Raw genomic sequence first — 17,025 nt, forward strand, 5'->3', positions numbered from 1 at the left:
CCTAGAGGGACTAGTACCGAACTTGCACACGAAAATCACTCATTACGAAAGCAAAAGACTTGGCAGACGATGCACCATCCCCCCAATGAAAAGCAGGGGTGTCACTAGCACGTTAAGAGACCATACAATAAGTGTCAGGGGCCCGAGACTGTTCAACTGCCTCCCAGCACACATAAGGGGGATTACCAACAGACCCCTGGCAGTCTTCAAGCTGGCACTGGACAAGCACCTAAAGTCAGTTCCGGATCAGCCGGGCTGTGGCTCGTATGTTGGTTTGCGTGCAGCCAGCAGCAACAGCCTGGTTGATCAGGCTCTGATCCACCAGGAGGCCTGGTCTCAGACCGGGCCGCGGGGGCGTTGACCCCCGGAACTCTCTCCAGGTAAACTCCAGGTATTAAAACTGTGGTGATGTTAGTTCTGTTGTTGGGTTACACCATCGTACACCACTGAAGAAATACCTGTTGTCAGTGAAAAGGAATATATTATCTGCTGGCAGGTGGGCGGCGCAGGTGTGGGTGGCGGTGGTATGCTCCTCGCTGGTGTTGGCAGAGCAGGTGGCTGGCAGCTGGTGCAAGACTTGACAGAGGCCGTGCAGGTGGGTCAAGTGACCCAGCTGGGTGACGAGAAGGGACCTTACTGGTGTAATGTTTGCGACCAGAACCTCGCCTCCAAGACCTCCATCAAGACCCACCTCACGACCCAGAAACACCAGAATAAGGTACTTAAAATGCTAAAGAACTCATGTTTATTATACACTGGTATTGTCCATGTCGTAGTGGAGCGGCACGTTAAGTCAGGTTAAGCGACGGTTGTTCTGGTTTTATTCATTATGCGTCAACAGTAGACTTCGGATGGCTCGTGAGTTCGATTCACAAGCGAAAGATCCAGTCTCAGTCCTGGAGCAAATGGAGACCTTAGGGATGTAAGCTGACTATTGTGGGTCGCTTCTAGGATAAGGGAATCAGAGGACATCATTGGCTTATTCACTCTTATTCACGTGAGTTACTCATGACCAATAGTAATGTAGGCAAGTTTTACACTGTAAGACTTGCCTAAATTACTATTGGTACACTCTTGTGTCCAATGTATACATACATTATTATTATATGTGCTAATATAATAAGTCATTCCTTCCAGGGAGGTACATGGATGCCAGGAAATCGAAGTACCGTCTCCTTTCTTGGATCGAATCTAATTTCCTCTCACACTTCATTTCCCAGGCGTTGAATAACCCCTTCGGTTTAACGCTCCCTTGCGAATATAATAATAATACCTATATACATTCATTACCTTACCTAAAAACATGTATTTACATAAAGTATCAAATGCATCCTTGACTGGATTATCAGGTAAAGGTTAGCGGTACAGGTGTGGGCGTCGCGGGCGTGGGTGGTGCAGGTGTGGGCGTCGCGGGCGTGGGTGGTGCAGGTGGCAGGCAGCAAGTGGACGAGTTGACCGAGGCTATCCAAGCTGGTCAAGTCACCATGATAGAAACTGAGAACGGACCTTACTGCTGCAATGTTTGTGAGCAGAACCTCGCCTCCAAGGCCTCCATCAGGTCTCACCTCTGCACTCAGAAACATCAGAAAATGGTAATAGAAGCATTCAACACTCCTTCATATCTATTGTGTAATGACTAGCATACTTATCTAGTTACGTCATACAGATCTATCGTAGATCTTACAGTTTCTTGGATACAATGCTTGAATGATTCAATACATCATTTTTCTTATTCATTATAGTGGCGTACTTCACCTTCGTCACTGCCTGCTAAAATCTGTATATTTCCAGCTGAATTTACGAGCATCGTTGTGTCAGCAATTTGTGCAACAGGGACCAGTCATGACCAACACACCTCTGCAACAGGGACCAGTCATGACCAACACACCTCAGCAACCTGTGCAACAGGGACCAATCATGACTAATACACCTCAGCAACCTGTGCAACAGGGACCAGACATGTTTAACACACCTCACCAACCTGTGCAACAGGGACCAGTCATGACCAACACACCTCAGCAACCTGTGCAACAGGGACCAGACATGTTTAACACACCTCACCAACCTGTGCAACAGGGACCAGTCATGACCAACACACCTCAGCAACCTGTGCAACAGGGACCAGTCATGACCAACACACCTCAGCAACCTGTGCAACAGGGACCAGTCATGACCAACACACCTCACCAACCTGTGCAACAGGGACCAGTCATGACCAACACACCTCAGCAACCTGTGCAACAGGGACCAGTCATAACCAACACACCTCAGCAACCTGTGCAACAGGGACCAGTCATGACCAACACACCTCAGCAACCTGTGCAACAGGGACCAGTCATGACCAACACACCTCAGCAACAGGTACAGTTTCACAACTACTTATACGAAATAAAAAATAAAAAAGTGAACCTTTCATTAGATGACGTTTCGCCCTTTACAGTGTCTTATCTAGTGTTTATAGAATGTACACTCATATATACAAATCTGAGTAGCTATTGTATACACAGGATGAGTAGAGTTAGTGGTGGGTGAAGTAAGAGCAACTAGTGGTAATTTTGGTCCCGTTTTCCCCTGACAGGAGGATGAGGTAGTAACAGAAGCATTAGCGGCAGGTCACGTCAACTTAATGAGTGACGGTGTGAGGTACAGGTGTAATATGTGTAAAAGATTCTTCGTCTCTCCGGCCTCTCTGAGGAGCCACGTCAGAAGTCTAAAACACCAAATAAAGGTAACCTGACAAATTATTTTTTAACAGCATCTTGCAAATTACATCGACACCATCTTCACGCCTGATGCATATAACTAACTCTGACACCTACTTTGATTAAAGTAAGAAATACGTGCGAGTAAGTTACTATACTATGTATACTTTGAATTCTCATGCATGTAACTAACTCTGACACCTACTTTGATTAAAGTAAGAAATACGTGCGAGTAAGTTAGTACCTACACTATTTATACTCTAAATTTTGACAATCGAATCCTAGATCTTAATGTTATATTCCTATTCCTCATCTTAACTCATCTGCAAATGAGCTATTAATACTATTTTCACACACACACACACACACACACACACACACACACACACACACACACACACACACACACACACACACACACACACACACACACACACACACACATACTGTCGTTGTGGGAAGGAGGGGATATTGGAGAGGAAGAATGTATATGTCTTCATCTGGTGTTTAATTATCAGATTCTTATGGACGAGGAGGATGAGCAAGAATGTGGAACACCCAGAAGTGTTAGTAACGGTTCAGTGATTGAGACTGACGACAAGTCTTGTCCTTACTGGTGCAGGAAGTGTTGCCAACCCATCAACAACATTATATCCCTCAAGAAACACCGATCCTGCATCAAGGTAAGAAAGTTTCTCTACGTTCCTCTGGCTGCCTTGCTAACTCAGTGGTAACACCCAGACTCACAGTTGAAGGACCTGTGTTCAGTCCTCGATGATACGTCATGACGTGGGCAAGTTTTCTAACACTTGATGCCCATGTTCATCATCCTAGGTGAACAGGAGTTAATAGACTGTTGTGGGTCGCATCCAGGGAGAGGAGCTAAGAAAACTCCCAATGGATGTAACCCATTAATGGGTTTTCTCTAATATATGCTAGAGTCAGTAGCCTTCCTTTTTGTATGACATTTTTCTCTTCACGTTAGATCCATTGATGCTGGTGACGTGCTCTTGATCCTAGGGATTGGGGCTATGCTCCACTTCCTCGGATTGAGTATGGTTAATATCCTACGAGAGTTTTAGTGATTCCCGTGAATATAGTAATACAGTAATGATATCACATTTGCTTTGGATGATTATGCAAGTTTAATATGAGAACTTTGTCTCTGTGATGGCTGTGTCTGAGGCTGCTTCTACTATCTGTTTGTCTCTGTGAGAGCCATGTCTAAAGTTATCTCTTTTATCTGTTCTTTCAAGTCATCACTTGTTGATAATATATTTGTATTTACGTACCATAGTCTGAGCTTCCTTTTACTTTGTTCTGTTTTGTGGTGTCCAGACTCTCTGTTTACTACTCACTTGTAAGGAAAGATGTGAGGCTGGGGTTGGTGTGTGCATCATGCAAGAGAGAGGGGGGGAAGGGGGGGGAATATTATACTTGCTGATTAAGACATGTGCATCAGTTGGGTGTCTTTATTGCTGAAACTTGTCGCCTACACAGTAAACTTCTTCAGTCAAACAGAGTCAGCAGATAAAGTTATCATGTTCGAACACGTGGATTGGGTAAAGTAATACTCACGTAGGCTGGTAGTACATATAATTACAGATAATGTGGGGAGAGCCCTACAGCCGTAACCTTGTCTCCTTGCTCCTCTCGTAACACTGGCTGGCCGCCCACAGTACCCATATGTGAGGGGGTCTTTGAATAGTGCTAGGTCAGCACAATATGAGTTCAGACAGTGACTCAGGCAGAGACGGTTGGTAGTGAGTCAACTACTGGTACTGGTTACTGGTAACTGGTTACTACTACTGAGAGCTCGGCGACGCTAACGTATGTCGTCCCGACATACAACTAATACAAACTAGAGATGGCAGGTCTACGGCTTGGGCTGATTCTATACAATGTCAAAGTACACAACAATTAAACATTATAACATACATAAGTAGAACATTGGAATGGAAGCTTACGTAACTGAAACTGTAATGCAATACAAGGTATAATATAGCACAACTTAAAACTCAACATTGAGATTACACAATAGAAGTGATAAAAAAAAATTTGATCGATCGATCTGTATTCGTGTGATCTACGGATTCTGAGGAAGGAATATATACAAAGAAAGGTTTAACAGAAAGGCAGATTCGGTGCACTCAAATCTAGACTGTTAACTCTCAGAATGCGGAGAGAACATGAACACAAAAAAAAATTCTTGAATACTGATAAGTTGATACTGTAATTATTCATCTATACAGGTTATTTACATTTAACCCCAACTCTGCTAGGGTGAGATTGACATATGCAGAATGGGTGTCATCTCTGGGAGGATCAAACTCTGTAGCATTGGCTAACTCATGCTGTATTTGAGGCAAATCTGAATTGGAAGTTACAAATGATACTTGAGGATTTCTCAATACCTGTCGTGTACGTAAGGAATAACGACATTCAGGTTGATCGTCTGACTGAGTATCAGAGGAAGAGAGTACAGGATCAGGAGGATTGTTAGAGTCTGTCACATTAGTCTGGGTTGGAACATCATTATCATCACATACTAACTTCATATGATCTAAATGCGATTCTTTATACTGACCAGTACTAATCTCTCTAACCTTATACTTATTACCAGTGATATGTTCAACTACTCGATAAGGACCAACAAACTTTTGATCAAGCTTTGGCATTGCAGACGTTTTGTTAAAGTTAATCAGCATAACTCTCGAACCTACTTTGATTTTGGATGGCTTTGCTCGAGTGTTTGCAACTCTTGTAAATTCAGCTGTTGACTTATGAAGTGTTTCACGGATTCTTCTAAAAACACTTTGAGCTAAGCTGGTACGAGTTGTTATGAAATCATCAGGGTTGTAATTTGGTTTCGGATTAGAATATAACAACTCATAAGGCAAACGTTTATCTACACCATACAATGCATAATGTGGAGTGTCACCTATAGAAACATTGTAAGCAGAATTTATAGCACACTGCACATCAGGTATAACTTCATCCCAAGTTTCACTGTTGGGATTGATAGTGGCTCTCAAGACATCAAGTACTTTCTTATTGGTTCGTTCAGCTAACCCATTGCTGGCAGGATGATGAGGAACAATGGTGGATTTAGAGATCTTGTACAAGGTACACACATTTTCAAGAATCTCATTACAGAATTCACCTCCATTATCTGTTACTAGTGACTTAGGGGTGGTATGCCTGCAGATAATGCGTTCTTTAAACACTTTAGCTACTGTCTCGGCAGTTTTATCTGCAATAGGAACTAACTCACAATATCTGGTGAAATGGTCTACCATAACACACAGATGTTTGTTGCCTTGGAGGGAACATTGGAAATTAGTTAACAAATCTAGCGCAACTCTTTCCCACGGTTCGCTAGTAGTTGGATATACTTGGATTGGATTAGGACCATTAGCATTACCTTTATGTTGCATGCAGACACTACATTTCTTAACATACTCAGAAATATCAGTTGCCATACGAGGCCAAAAGTATTTCAATCTGGCTTGTTTTACTGAACGATCCATACCAGGGTGTGCAACACCTGGTACATCGTGAACTAGCTGTAAGGCTACATTCACTAGTGACTGTGGAATTACTAACTGGTATACTCTTCTGCTAGGAGTACCCAACTCGGCTGTTTGATACAGTAATTCTTGGTTCATGACAAAGTCACTGATGGGTGCTGGTGGCTTCACAGTCAGAATAAGATCTTCCTGGAGCAGGAATCGAATCACACCAGACCACATGGGATCTGTTCATTGAGCATTCTTTACATCTTCAGCACTAAATGGAGGGTCTGCAGTTACTATACTAACATGTCGCGATAAGGCATCTGCGACTACATTTGACTTGCCAGGTAAATGCTCAAAGGTGGGATCGAACTCTTGGATAGTCAAGGTCCATCTGGCTAACCTTCCAGTAGGTTGTTTGTTCTGGAATAAGGGTATCAGTGGAGCATGGTCTGTCAAGACATGAACAGAGTACTGATAAATAATGTCTCGGAAGTGCTTTAAAGACCATACTATTGCTAAAGCTTCTTGCTCAGTTACTGTATAATTACGTTCAGCCTTCGTAAGGACTCGGCTAGCAAATGCAACTGCGTTGTACTTGCCATCGGTCTTCTGAGCTAGTACGGCACCTATGCCAATTGAACTAGCATCAGTTGTCAGATAGAAGGGCTTAGAAAAATCTGGAAATTTCAAAATTGGAGCAGATGTTAGCTTTTCTTTTAGAGTTTGGAATGCTCTTTCTTGACGGAAGGTCCAAACAAAAGGAGCATCTTTCTTAAGCAACTCAGTTAGAGGAGCAGCTATGGAAGAAAAATTGGCAATGAAAGATCTATAAAAACCTGCTAAGCCCACAAAGGATCTTACGGCATCAGCAGTTTTGGGTGTTGGAAAATTTAGTACTGCAGTTACTTTACTTTGGTCAGTCGTAACCCCTCTAGGAGTGACTACGTGACCAAGAAACTTAATTTCTGATCTGAAAAATTGATCTTTAAATTGGCTTCTTCAAGCTTACCAAGTACTACATCAAGTCTTTTCAAGTGTGTATCCACGTCTTTAGACATGACGATTACGTCATCTAAGTACACCATAAGTGCATTACCTATGAGACCTCTAAAGATATTAGTCATGAGCCTTGAGAACGTGATAGGGGAAGATCGTAATCCAAACGCCATACGGAGGAAGTGATAATGACCTGTAGGAGTGGAGAATGCAGTTAGCTCTTGGCTGTCCTCGTGAAGAGGGACTTGCCAAAACCCTTGTAACAAATCCAGGGTTGAAAAGACTTTGTTATCTCCGATATTACGTAAAAGATCACCCAGTACAGGGAGTGGAAAGCGATCTGGAATGGTTTTCGCGTTTAACTTCCTAAAGTCAATCACTGGGCGCCAAGTACCATCCTTCTTAGGTACTAGTATCAAGGGTGCATTCCAAGGGGAATTGCTAGGTGCAATAACTCCATCATCAAGCATTTGATTGATCAATTCTTCTGCGACAGCAACTTGTGAATGAGGCATTCTGTACGCAGGTATGTAGATAGGTCTAGTACCAGGTTCAAGTGGAATACGATGGGACAAAAAGTTCGTTATACCCATCTTCTCACCTGGTAAGGCAATGGCTGTATGACGTTTGTTCAACAGAGTCAACAAAAGCTTGACTTCATCTGGGAAGTCAGTGGGAGCTAAGTCTTTCTCCTCAACTGGTGGAACAGATTGATCCAGTGAAGTGGATGAGGTCTCCCCGGCAGAAATAGCACTGACCCACTGGTCAGGTGACAACTCATCCTCTACCTGAACAGGGTAAGGATAGTGAACAAGGTCAACAAGATTGGTATTTGCTCTGAGGCGAACACTGTGACCAGAAGTGTTGGCCAGGAAGAAATGGATCTTACTATCTCTTACAACATGTAAGGATGGTTCAACAAATAGACCTTTTACTTTGCAGGAATCACTGTCAACTAGGACGTTATCACCATCTGGAACACTAGGAACAACTACAGACACTCTAGTGAGAGCACTAGCCGCAACAGAGACGTCTTTCTGCAGACGGCATGTGACATCAACAAGAGATGGCATTACTAGTTTCAAGTAATCGTTTTCTGACAAGGCATCCCCTGTGGAGAAACTACTACTCGAACTAGCAGTCATTGCAGGGATAGGTTGTGCACTCAAGGCAATCTGAGTGTCCTCGGACACTTGAGGCAATGGACTATCCTGCAAGTCTGAAGGTATAGGTGGAACACTGATGGGAGTGACAGAATTACCAGTGCCTGACCGCTTGGGTACGCTACTGGAGAATGCATTAGCTTGTAAGGACTTAATCCGTACATCATACTCTGCAGCAGTATAACAGATTTCTGATCCAAGCTGGTAACCCCAGAATGGAACGATCAAGTCGTCAATTTGGGCATGCCATCGATAAGGGTCGAGCACAATGCGTAAGTCTCGCATGGAAGCAAATCCCAGTAGAAGGTCACCAGGGAAAGTAATCTGGTCGACAACAAGGAAGGAAGCAGTGAAGTCTTTACCTTGGATAGAAAAGGTTAGGGAAGTCCGACCTCGGACACGCAGGTGAGAACCAGCTACTCCACTAAGGGAGGACACATGAGTCGGTTCTACGAGAAGGACATGTCGTAACTGCTTATCCTTAAACAAACTAGACCTAATAATATTGACTTGCGCACCAGAGTCCATGAACAAATGAACGGGCGCATTATAAACACATGCTTGCACTATAGGGCCTATGGTTGCATTGGAAGTTATGTGCAAACAAAAAGGTGGATTGTCATCAGAAAAGACTTGTTCCACTTCATCCCCAAAATCATCTATGTCAGAGACATGTGAAGCAACATCATCAGCAGGATTGTCATTCTCGAGACTGCTTAAGGCTTCAAAGGAATTGTGAACGGGGATGGTGTACTCATTATCACCTACTGTCACCATGGGACGGTTTGACTGGGGCGCTCGAATTCCCCCGAATTGGAAGAATGAGCCTGGTTCTGGTTATTTTGAGAACCACGATATCTGTTTCCTCTACGGGTTCTGCGGTTGGAACGGCCACGGAAAGACCTAGAGTACTGAAGGTTATAGAGAGCATTGCACTCAGATGTGTCATGTCCATGTATTCTATGATAAGTACAGTAGGGAAGATCTGGGTACTCATCATCAGTACGACGTCTCTTAGGGTAACTATCAGGACAATTAATTGCAATATGGCCACGGAAACCACAGTTGTAACAATTCCGCCGACTATGGTTACTGAATGTACTATGAATACTACGAGGTGTATAACGACTCTGTACACTGGTTCTTGGTGATCTCTGAGATGGTTGACGACCACGATTTGTCTCTGTGGCGCAAACAAGAGGTGGTGCAGACTGAGGCATATGTGTGACATTACTTTTGATACATGGGAAAGTACCCTGGGGGCACAAGGAACGTACATGATTTAAGGCTGTAAGTGGTTCCATCGTCACAGTTGGAGGATGAGCCTCATAAGCACACACAGAAGCAGGCGGCATGAGTTCTTTGATTGCTCCAAAAGCTGCTATTTTAGCAAACGGTTCTGTGAATGGTTTAGCCTCTTCAGGGAGAAAAGATGATGATTGGACAGCATTGATAAATGATGATAAAAGTTTGTCTAATCTAACAGCAAATGCACTCAACGATTCATTACTCATGGGTGTAGCATTCACTAGTTCTCTAAGAACGACATATGGATCAGCTGTTTTTACTGGGACAAGGAAAGAACGAATCAGTTCCTCATATTGTGACCACTTAGTAAGATTCCTGAAGTCTCGCATATCAAGGAGATCAACAACGTGAACAGCAGCAGGGGATCGATAAAGAGCTTCTTTAGCAAGTCTGATAAGACTTTCCTCTGAAGGAGGACCTTCAACGAGAGCACTAGCACGAGAACGAATGGCCGCAAACCATGCTTCAAGACTATGTACATGGCCATTGAATAAAGGTAACGCATCAAGGGAATCACGAGTATAACTATAGTATCTCAGTGTCTGGGTCGGTCTGTCAGTCGCTAAGGAACTGTGAGGACTGATGACAGGGGCAACAGTAACCTGAGAGGTCTGAGTATCGACATTCACTAAAGTATCACTTGACGGTATGTGAGACATAATGGCAAAATAGCACGAGAACAAATAAGGCAAAAATAATGAACAATAAAAATGATACAAAATGCTAGAATTGAAATAAAAGAGATGCAACTAATTCTGCAGAAGGAATAAAAAAAAAATGTCTAAGATACACTGCAAGAGGAAGGACAACTCAATGTGAAGGACTATTGGTCAAGATAAAAAATCTACATTGAAATATACAAGTAAAAATATTACTGGAGACTGAATTAAATGCAAAATGAGCTGTCTTTACTCTTGCTAATAAAGAAAGTAATTAATAAAATTTTAAATCAATGTAAAAAGTAGAAAATAAAATTACTAAATTGTTAACTGGGAAATTTAAGTATTTTCTAAGAATACATAAACAAAATTAAAATATAATTCATAAAAATATCAATAAAAGAAAATAATTCACTGCAGAACAAGTGCAACAAAATAATTCACTGCAGAACAAGTGCAACAAAATAAGGTGTAGAAATAATCACTGCAGTAATAAAGTTTCACTGGGAAAACTCAGGTTAAATGATAAAATAAAAATATGAAGAAAAAAACTGATTGAACACTTTAACTCTTAATTGTAAATTAGACAAAACAATTTACTCAAACAGAGTAAAGAAAACACTTTATGTTAAAAGTAATTGAAATTACATCAAGAGTGAATTTGTTCAAAGAAATATAAAAATATGAATAAAATAAAACAAAGGAACAAAACGAGTAGTGTAAAACTTACAGTGGCAGGGCACACTTCATTATTTTAGTATATTCTTACAACAAAATCTTGCTGTGACTGATACGACAAAAATTTGCTGGCAAAAATAATGGTACACAGTCTGCGAAAAAATTAGAGGAATGAGACACTGCTGGCATACGAAAAAAAGACACACATAGAAATAAATGGATAATTTGGTATACTGGGGTGAATATCACTGCGTGAATTACAATGACAATTACTGGAGAATACAACGCTGAAAGAATACAATAAAAAAAAATGAATCACTTCACACAGAGTGACTGACTGGTACACTACACAATAATACTTACTACAGACAGGAGTAGCATAAAACAAACACAGAATAAAATAAAAAAAAATATGAGATGAGTGAAAACACTGAAAAATATTGTAAAAATAACGAGTCAAAGAAACACTGAGTCTACACTGAAAACACAAGGTTTAGAGTACACAAGAAATTTACTATAAATGTCTCACACACGCAAATGTCTTTAAATGCAAGAAAAATGTCTCTAAACAGAAAATTATCACTGAAGTCTGTAGTAGTCGGGTGATGACTGGTGATGAGGAAGGTTGTCCTGTACGGTGATGACGCCGACACTCACACTGTCGTCGTGAAGAAATGCGCTTTCTCGGTGGACTCGCATAATTGGCTTTATTGTTGGTGCTCTGCTACAATCTCTTGACCAATTATGTGAGCCAAAACAGTATTAGGACCCGGTACAAGGGTGCAAACAACCACAGGTAGATGGGTGGGTGGCTGGTGGTGGTTTGGTGGAGGGAGAGCGGTGGGTGAGATGACTCTCGCTGGCACGCAGAACGCCCTCCACTCTACCCAAGAAGGTGGCTTGATAAGCCACTATGCCACAGGAATGGTGAAAACCACTCTTAGCATCCAACAGGGAGCACAAAGCGATATAGACAATACTTCAGAGGAACTTGGCTTACTTCTTACTGCGTGGCTTACTTCTCTCTCCCAGCTGGGTTAGAAGCTGGGTTGGCTGACTGGCTTACCCCACAAGAATGGCTGACTGGAAGACGTGTAACAATGCACAAAGCACGGAGGAGCAGGTGGATGACAGGAGACAGGCTGGATGATAGGCTGACTGGCATTCACTTCCACAGTCTGGCTTACTGACTGGCTTAATTGCAAAATCTGGGTCAACCCCTCGGAGATTGAAGCAATTTGCACACGAACTAAGCCAGGAAGCTTGAAACGGCTGCAACAGGCTTGCAGGTTGGAGGTTGTGAGGGGAGTAGCTGGTGGGTGAGACGGTTCACCTTTGACCCTGCCGGCTACTCACAAACAGTCTTCTAACGTCTTGAATTACCCGTAAAAACTAAATCCACGCTCCACACCGCTGTCACCATTTATCATGTGGGAGTTTGAACACGTGGATTGAGTAAAGTAATACTCACGTAGGCTGGTAGTACGTATAATTACAGATAATGTGGGGAGAGCCCTACAGCCGTAACCTTGTCTCCTTGCTCCTCTCGTAACACTGGCTGGCCGTCCACAGTACCCATATGTGAGGGGGTCTTTGAATAGTGCTAGGTCAGCACAATATGAGTTCAGACAGTGACTCAGGCAGAGACGGTTGGTAGTGAGTCAACTACTGGTACTGGTTACTGGTAACTGGTTACTACTACTGAGAAAGTAGTGAAATGAAGATGATGTAATTAGTCCATCAACCTTGGAAAAATAGTATTTGAGGTGGTCAGTCCCTCAGCCTGGAGAAGAGTTCAACTCCATTTAGCTGAGCTCTTCTCAATGCTGAGGGACTGACCACCTCAAATACTATTTCTCTAAGGTTGATGGACTGATTACATCTTAATTTCACTACTATACCTTCTGCCTCTGTATTTGACTGAAGAAACCTGCTGTGAAGTAGAAACTTTTCGTTAATAATTATAACCAACTGTTGCACAAGTGTCTTAGTCATCAACTTGTCGGTATTTTATACCATTTTTCAACATAAGTTTATAGTTATAGCTATAGAAGGGGAGGGGGGCGGAGGTGTAGGGTGATTGTTATCGTGGGGGGGAATTGGGGTGGATCTCTCCAGATTGTTTCACTTTCTGACAACTCTATGATCGAAGAAATACTTCCTAACATCCCTGTGACTCATCTGAGTTTTCAACTTTCAGTTGTGACCCCTTGTTGCTGTGTCCCATCTCTGGAACATCCTCTCCCTATCCACCTTGTCAATTCCTCTCAGTTTTTTGTCTTTATCATTCCCCCCTTCCATTCCCCCTGTCCTCCAGTGTCGTCAGATTGATTTCACTTAACCTCTCCTCGTAGGACATATCCCAAAGCTCCCTGACTAGTCCTGTTGCAAACCTCTAATTTCTTGACGTGCTTGACAAGGTGTGGGTTCCATACTGATGCTGCATCCTCTAATATGGTCTGACGTACACGGTGTACAGTGTCTTGAATGATTCCTTACTAAGGTGTCGAAACGTTTTTCTTGGGTTTACCAGTTATACTCACCCTAAGGTCCTTTTCCTTGAGTGAAGTTTGCAGTCTTTAGCGCCCTAGCCTGTACTCTGTCTGCAGTCTTCTTTGACCTTCCCCAATCTTCATGACTTTGCACTTGGTGGGGTTAAACTACAGGAGCCAGTTGTTGGACCAGTCTTGCAACCTGTCTTGATATTTTTGTAGTCCTACCGTTTGAATTCTCCTCATTAGCTTCACATCGTCTGCAAACAGGGACACCTTTTGAATTTTTCCCTTCCAACATATCATTCACGTATGCCAGAAACAGCACCGGCCCTAGGAATGACCCTTGCGGAACCTCGCTCGTCACAGGCGCCCACTCTGACACCTCGTCACATACCATCACTCGTTGTTTCCTTCCTCTCAGGTATTCTCTGATTCGTTGTAGTGCTTTTCCTGTTATTCCTGCCTGCTTCTCTAGCTTTTGCACTAATCTCTTGTGCAGAACTGTGTCAAAAGCCTTCTTACAGTCCAAGAAAATGCAGTCTACTCATTCCTCTCTCTCTCTCTCTCTCTCTCTCTCTCTCTCTCTCTCTCTCTCTCTCTCTCTCTCTCTCTCTCTCTCTCTCTCTCTCTCTTGCCTTACTTCTGTCACCATATCATAAAACTCCAGTAGGTTTGTAACACAGAATTCCCCCTCCCTGAAACCATGCTGATTATGGTGCATTAGCTCAATCTTTTCTAAGTGTTCCACCACTCTTCACCCGGTATTATGCCGGGTGAGCGTCCCGGGATAATGACATAATGAAAATCAAAGGCCTATCATACATGGGGGTCTTTTTTCGTCATTGCATTATGCCGGGTAGCAGCCGTTAGCATGATGTCGCGACCTGCTGCCACACACCACAGTGACTCCTCAGTGCTCACTTGGCTGCCATGGTGAGAGGAAGTGTTGCACTTTTGTCTCTCATCTGCCCCATCCTTTGTACAGTGTTCCTTTGGTTTTGGGGCCATACATGTTTGATTATGGGTAAAAGGAAGTCTTTAACACCTGAAACTATAGCTCAAATCATAGGGCATCACAAAGCTGGGCACCAGACGAAATAAATAGTGGAGAATGTTGGTGTGTGTGAGTATTCAGTGAGGAACTGGGTGCAGTGTTTCAAGGCTGATGGCGGTGTCAAGTTACCGTGTGCCAAACCTCGGCCTGGCCCCTGGAAGAAGTCATCTGTTCTTACCTTAACCGTGTTAAGGTGGCCTGATCGCTAAAGCTTTTCCTTCACACGGCAATGGTCTGCGTTTGATTCCCCGCACAGGTAGAAACATTGGACGTGTTTCTTTACACCGGTTGTGTATGTTAACCCATCAGTAAAATGGGTACCTGGGAGTTAGTCGACTGGTGTGGGTCGCATCCTGGGACAAGGAGCTATTTGCCTGAAATGTTCAGCATAACAAGGGGCTTTCTATATAGTAGTATGTCATTGATGTCAGCTAGGACTGTATACCATGTACATGTACCTGTAGTAAATAAAAATATTATTATTATTATTATTAAAGAAGCAGTTAAAGAGTACACCTAAGATAACTGCTAAAGAAGTGAAAGAAAAGAACCTACATCTTTTCTCAGAGGTGTCTGTAAGAACTGTTAACAGTAGTGTGTCATAACTGGGCTACAGTAGTCACCACCAGGTTAAGAAACCGATCTCTCCAAGCCACAGAAGAAACGTAGGCTGGATTATGCAAAGGAATATCTTCACTGGAATCCTCAACAGTGGTCTGAAGCACTTCAGAGTGATGAAGCAACTTTCACCGTCACCTGTAACCATGGGGGACATGTTCACCGGCCCAGAGGTAGTGACCCACTAGACCCACACCTCACCGTTGGCACCACCAAACACCCAAACTCGCCCATGGTTTGGGGGTGTTTCAGTGCTCAGTGTTGGTGAACTCATTGTGCTTCCCCAAAACCAATATGTGAACCAGTATAATACCCTGGAGTTATTGTGTGACAATTTATCTGAGGCGTTTGACAAGTGTGGGGCTATGTTTTTTATGCATGACGGTGCACCGTGCCATACTGCTAAATCTGTAGTTCAGTGGCTTAAGGACTGTGAAATGAGGTTCTTTAATGACTGGCCAGGGAATTCCCCAGATCAAAATCCTATTGAGAACCTCTGGTCAATAGTGAAACAAAGTTTACTGGGCAAGAATATCAGTTCCATCCTGCGGCTGGAAGCTGCTCTACATGAGGCATGGAATAATATACCTCCTCAAATCCTCAATAATTTGTGTGAGTCTTATTAAAGGACACAGCACCAAGTATTAAAACCTCAGTAAGTGTGCAAATATATTATAATCTTTCATGGTATGTGTTTGTGTTTTGGTACGTGTGTGGAGGGGCGGCATAATGCCGTGACTAGCACTGTATATATTTCAGTGACACTGATCTGCTGCCTGTCTATCTCATTCCTTAAAGACTGGGACTACATTTGCTGTCTTCCACACCTCAAGTAGTTACCCTGTTTTGATAGATGTGTTGAAGATTGTTGTTAGTGGCACACATAGTACCTCTGTTTCCTCTCTCAGGGCCCACAGAAAGACGTCCGGTCCCATCCCCTTTGAGGTATCTAGCTCACTTAGCAGCCACTTCACCTCCTCCTCTGTTGTGTGTGTGTAGTGTGTCCAGCACTTACCGGTGTAACCTACCATCCCGGTTTGCTGGAGTTCTTTCCGTTTCCACTAAAAATACTTTTTTAAATCTCGTGTTGAGCTCTTCACATACTTTTTGGTCATTTCTTGTGATCTTCCCTCCTTCCTTCCTCAGCCTGATTACCTAGTCCTTGACTGTTGTTTTCCTCCAGATGTGGCTGCACAACAGCTCTGGGTCAGATTTGGCTTTCGATGCCATTTCATTCTCGTATTGCCGCTGGGCCTCCTTCCTTATCCATGCATATTCGTTTTCTGGCTCTTTGGCTAATCTCCTTATATTCCTGGAATCTTTTTCTTGTATACTTTTTCCATTCTCTAGCACACTTAGTTTTGGCCTCTCTACACCTTTGGGAGTACCAAGGGTTCATTCTGGTTTTTCCATTGTTTCTGTTGCCCTTAGGTACGAATTTCTCCTCTGCCTCCCTGCATTTTGTGGTCATATATTCCATCATTTCATGTATTGTTTTTCCCACCAGTCCTCTTTCCCACTGTATTTATGCAGGATTCCTCATTCCTGTGCAGTCTCCTCTTTTGTAGTTTGCCTTCTCCTGTCCTACTCAAGTTGCTTCATTCTTCACTTTTAACTTTACAATGTATTTGAAGCTCAGGACCCCATTGTCTGAACTACTCAAGGCGAATATGAGGGCCAGCCTTGCTGGGTTATCTCTCTCTCTGGTAGTGTCCCTAACATGTTGATGCATGAGGTTTTCCAGTACCACCTCCATCATCTTAACTCTTCACATTTCTGGTCCTCCATGTGGCACCAAGTTTTTGTATATGTGACTAAAATCACCCACAACTAG

At 43.0% G+C, this 17,025-nt stretch overlaps 1 protein-coding gene across 6 annotated transcripts in view; it reads left to right on the forward strand.

The window, feature by feature from the left end:
- Positions 1 to 17,025, forward strand: part of LOC138853125 (zinc finger homeobox protein 2-like) — an 88,896-nt gene that overhangs the window by 42,393 nt on the left and 29,478 nt on the right. For all 6 annotated transcript variants that reach the window (XM_070087927.1, XM_070087925.1, XM_070087926.1 and 3 more), the window contains exons 13-17: positions 497 to 718; positions 1,350 to 1,592; positions 1,792 to 2,361; positions 2,579 to 2,728; positions 3,221 to 3,385. In XM_070087927.1, the coding sequence (XP_069944028.1) occupies positions 497 to 718; positions 1,350 to 1,592; positions 1,792 to 2,361; positions 2,579 to 2,728; positions 3,221 to 3,385 (1,350 nt within the window). The remainder of the gene's footprint in view (positions 1 to 496; positions 719 to 1,349; positions 1,593 to 1,791; positions 2,362 to 2,578; positions 2,729 to 3,220; positions 3,386 to 17,025) is intronic.

This window comes from Cherax quadricarinatus, chromosome 23 (genome assembly GCF_038502225.1).
Source record: "Cherax quadricarinatus isolate ZL_2023a chromosome 23, ASM3850222v1, whole genome shotgun sequence".
NCBI classification, from domain to species: Eukaryota; Metazoa; Arthropoda; class Malacostraca; order Decapoda; family Parastacidae; genus Cherax; species Cherax quadricarinatus.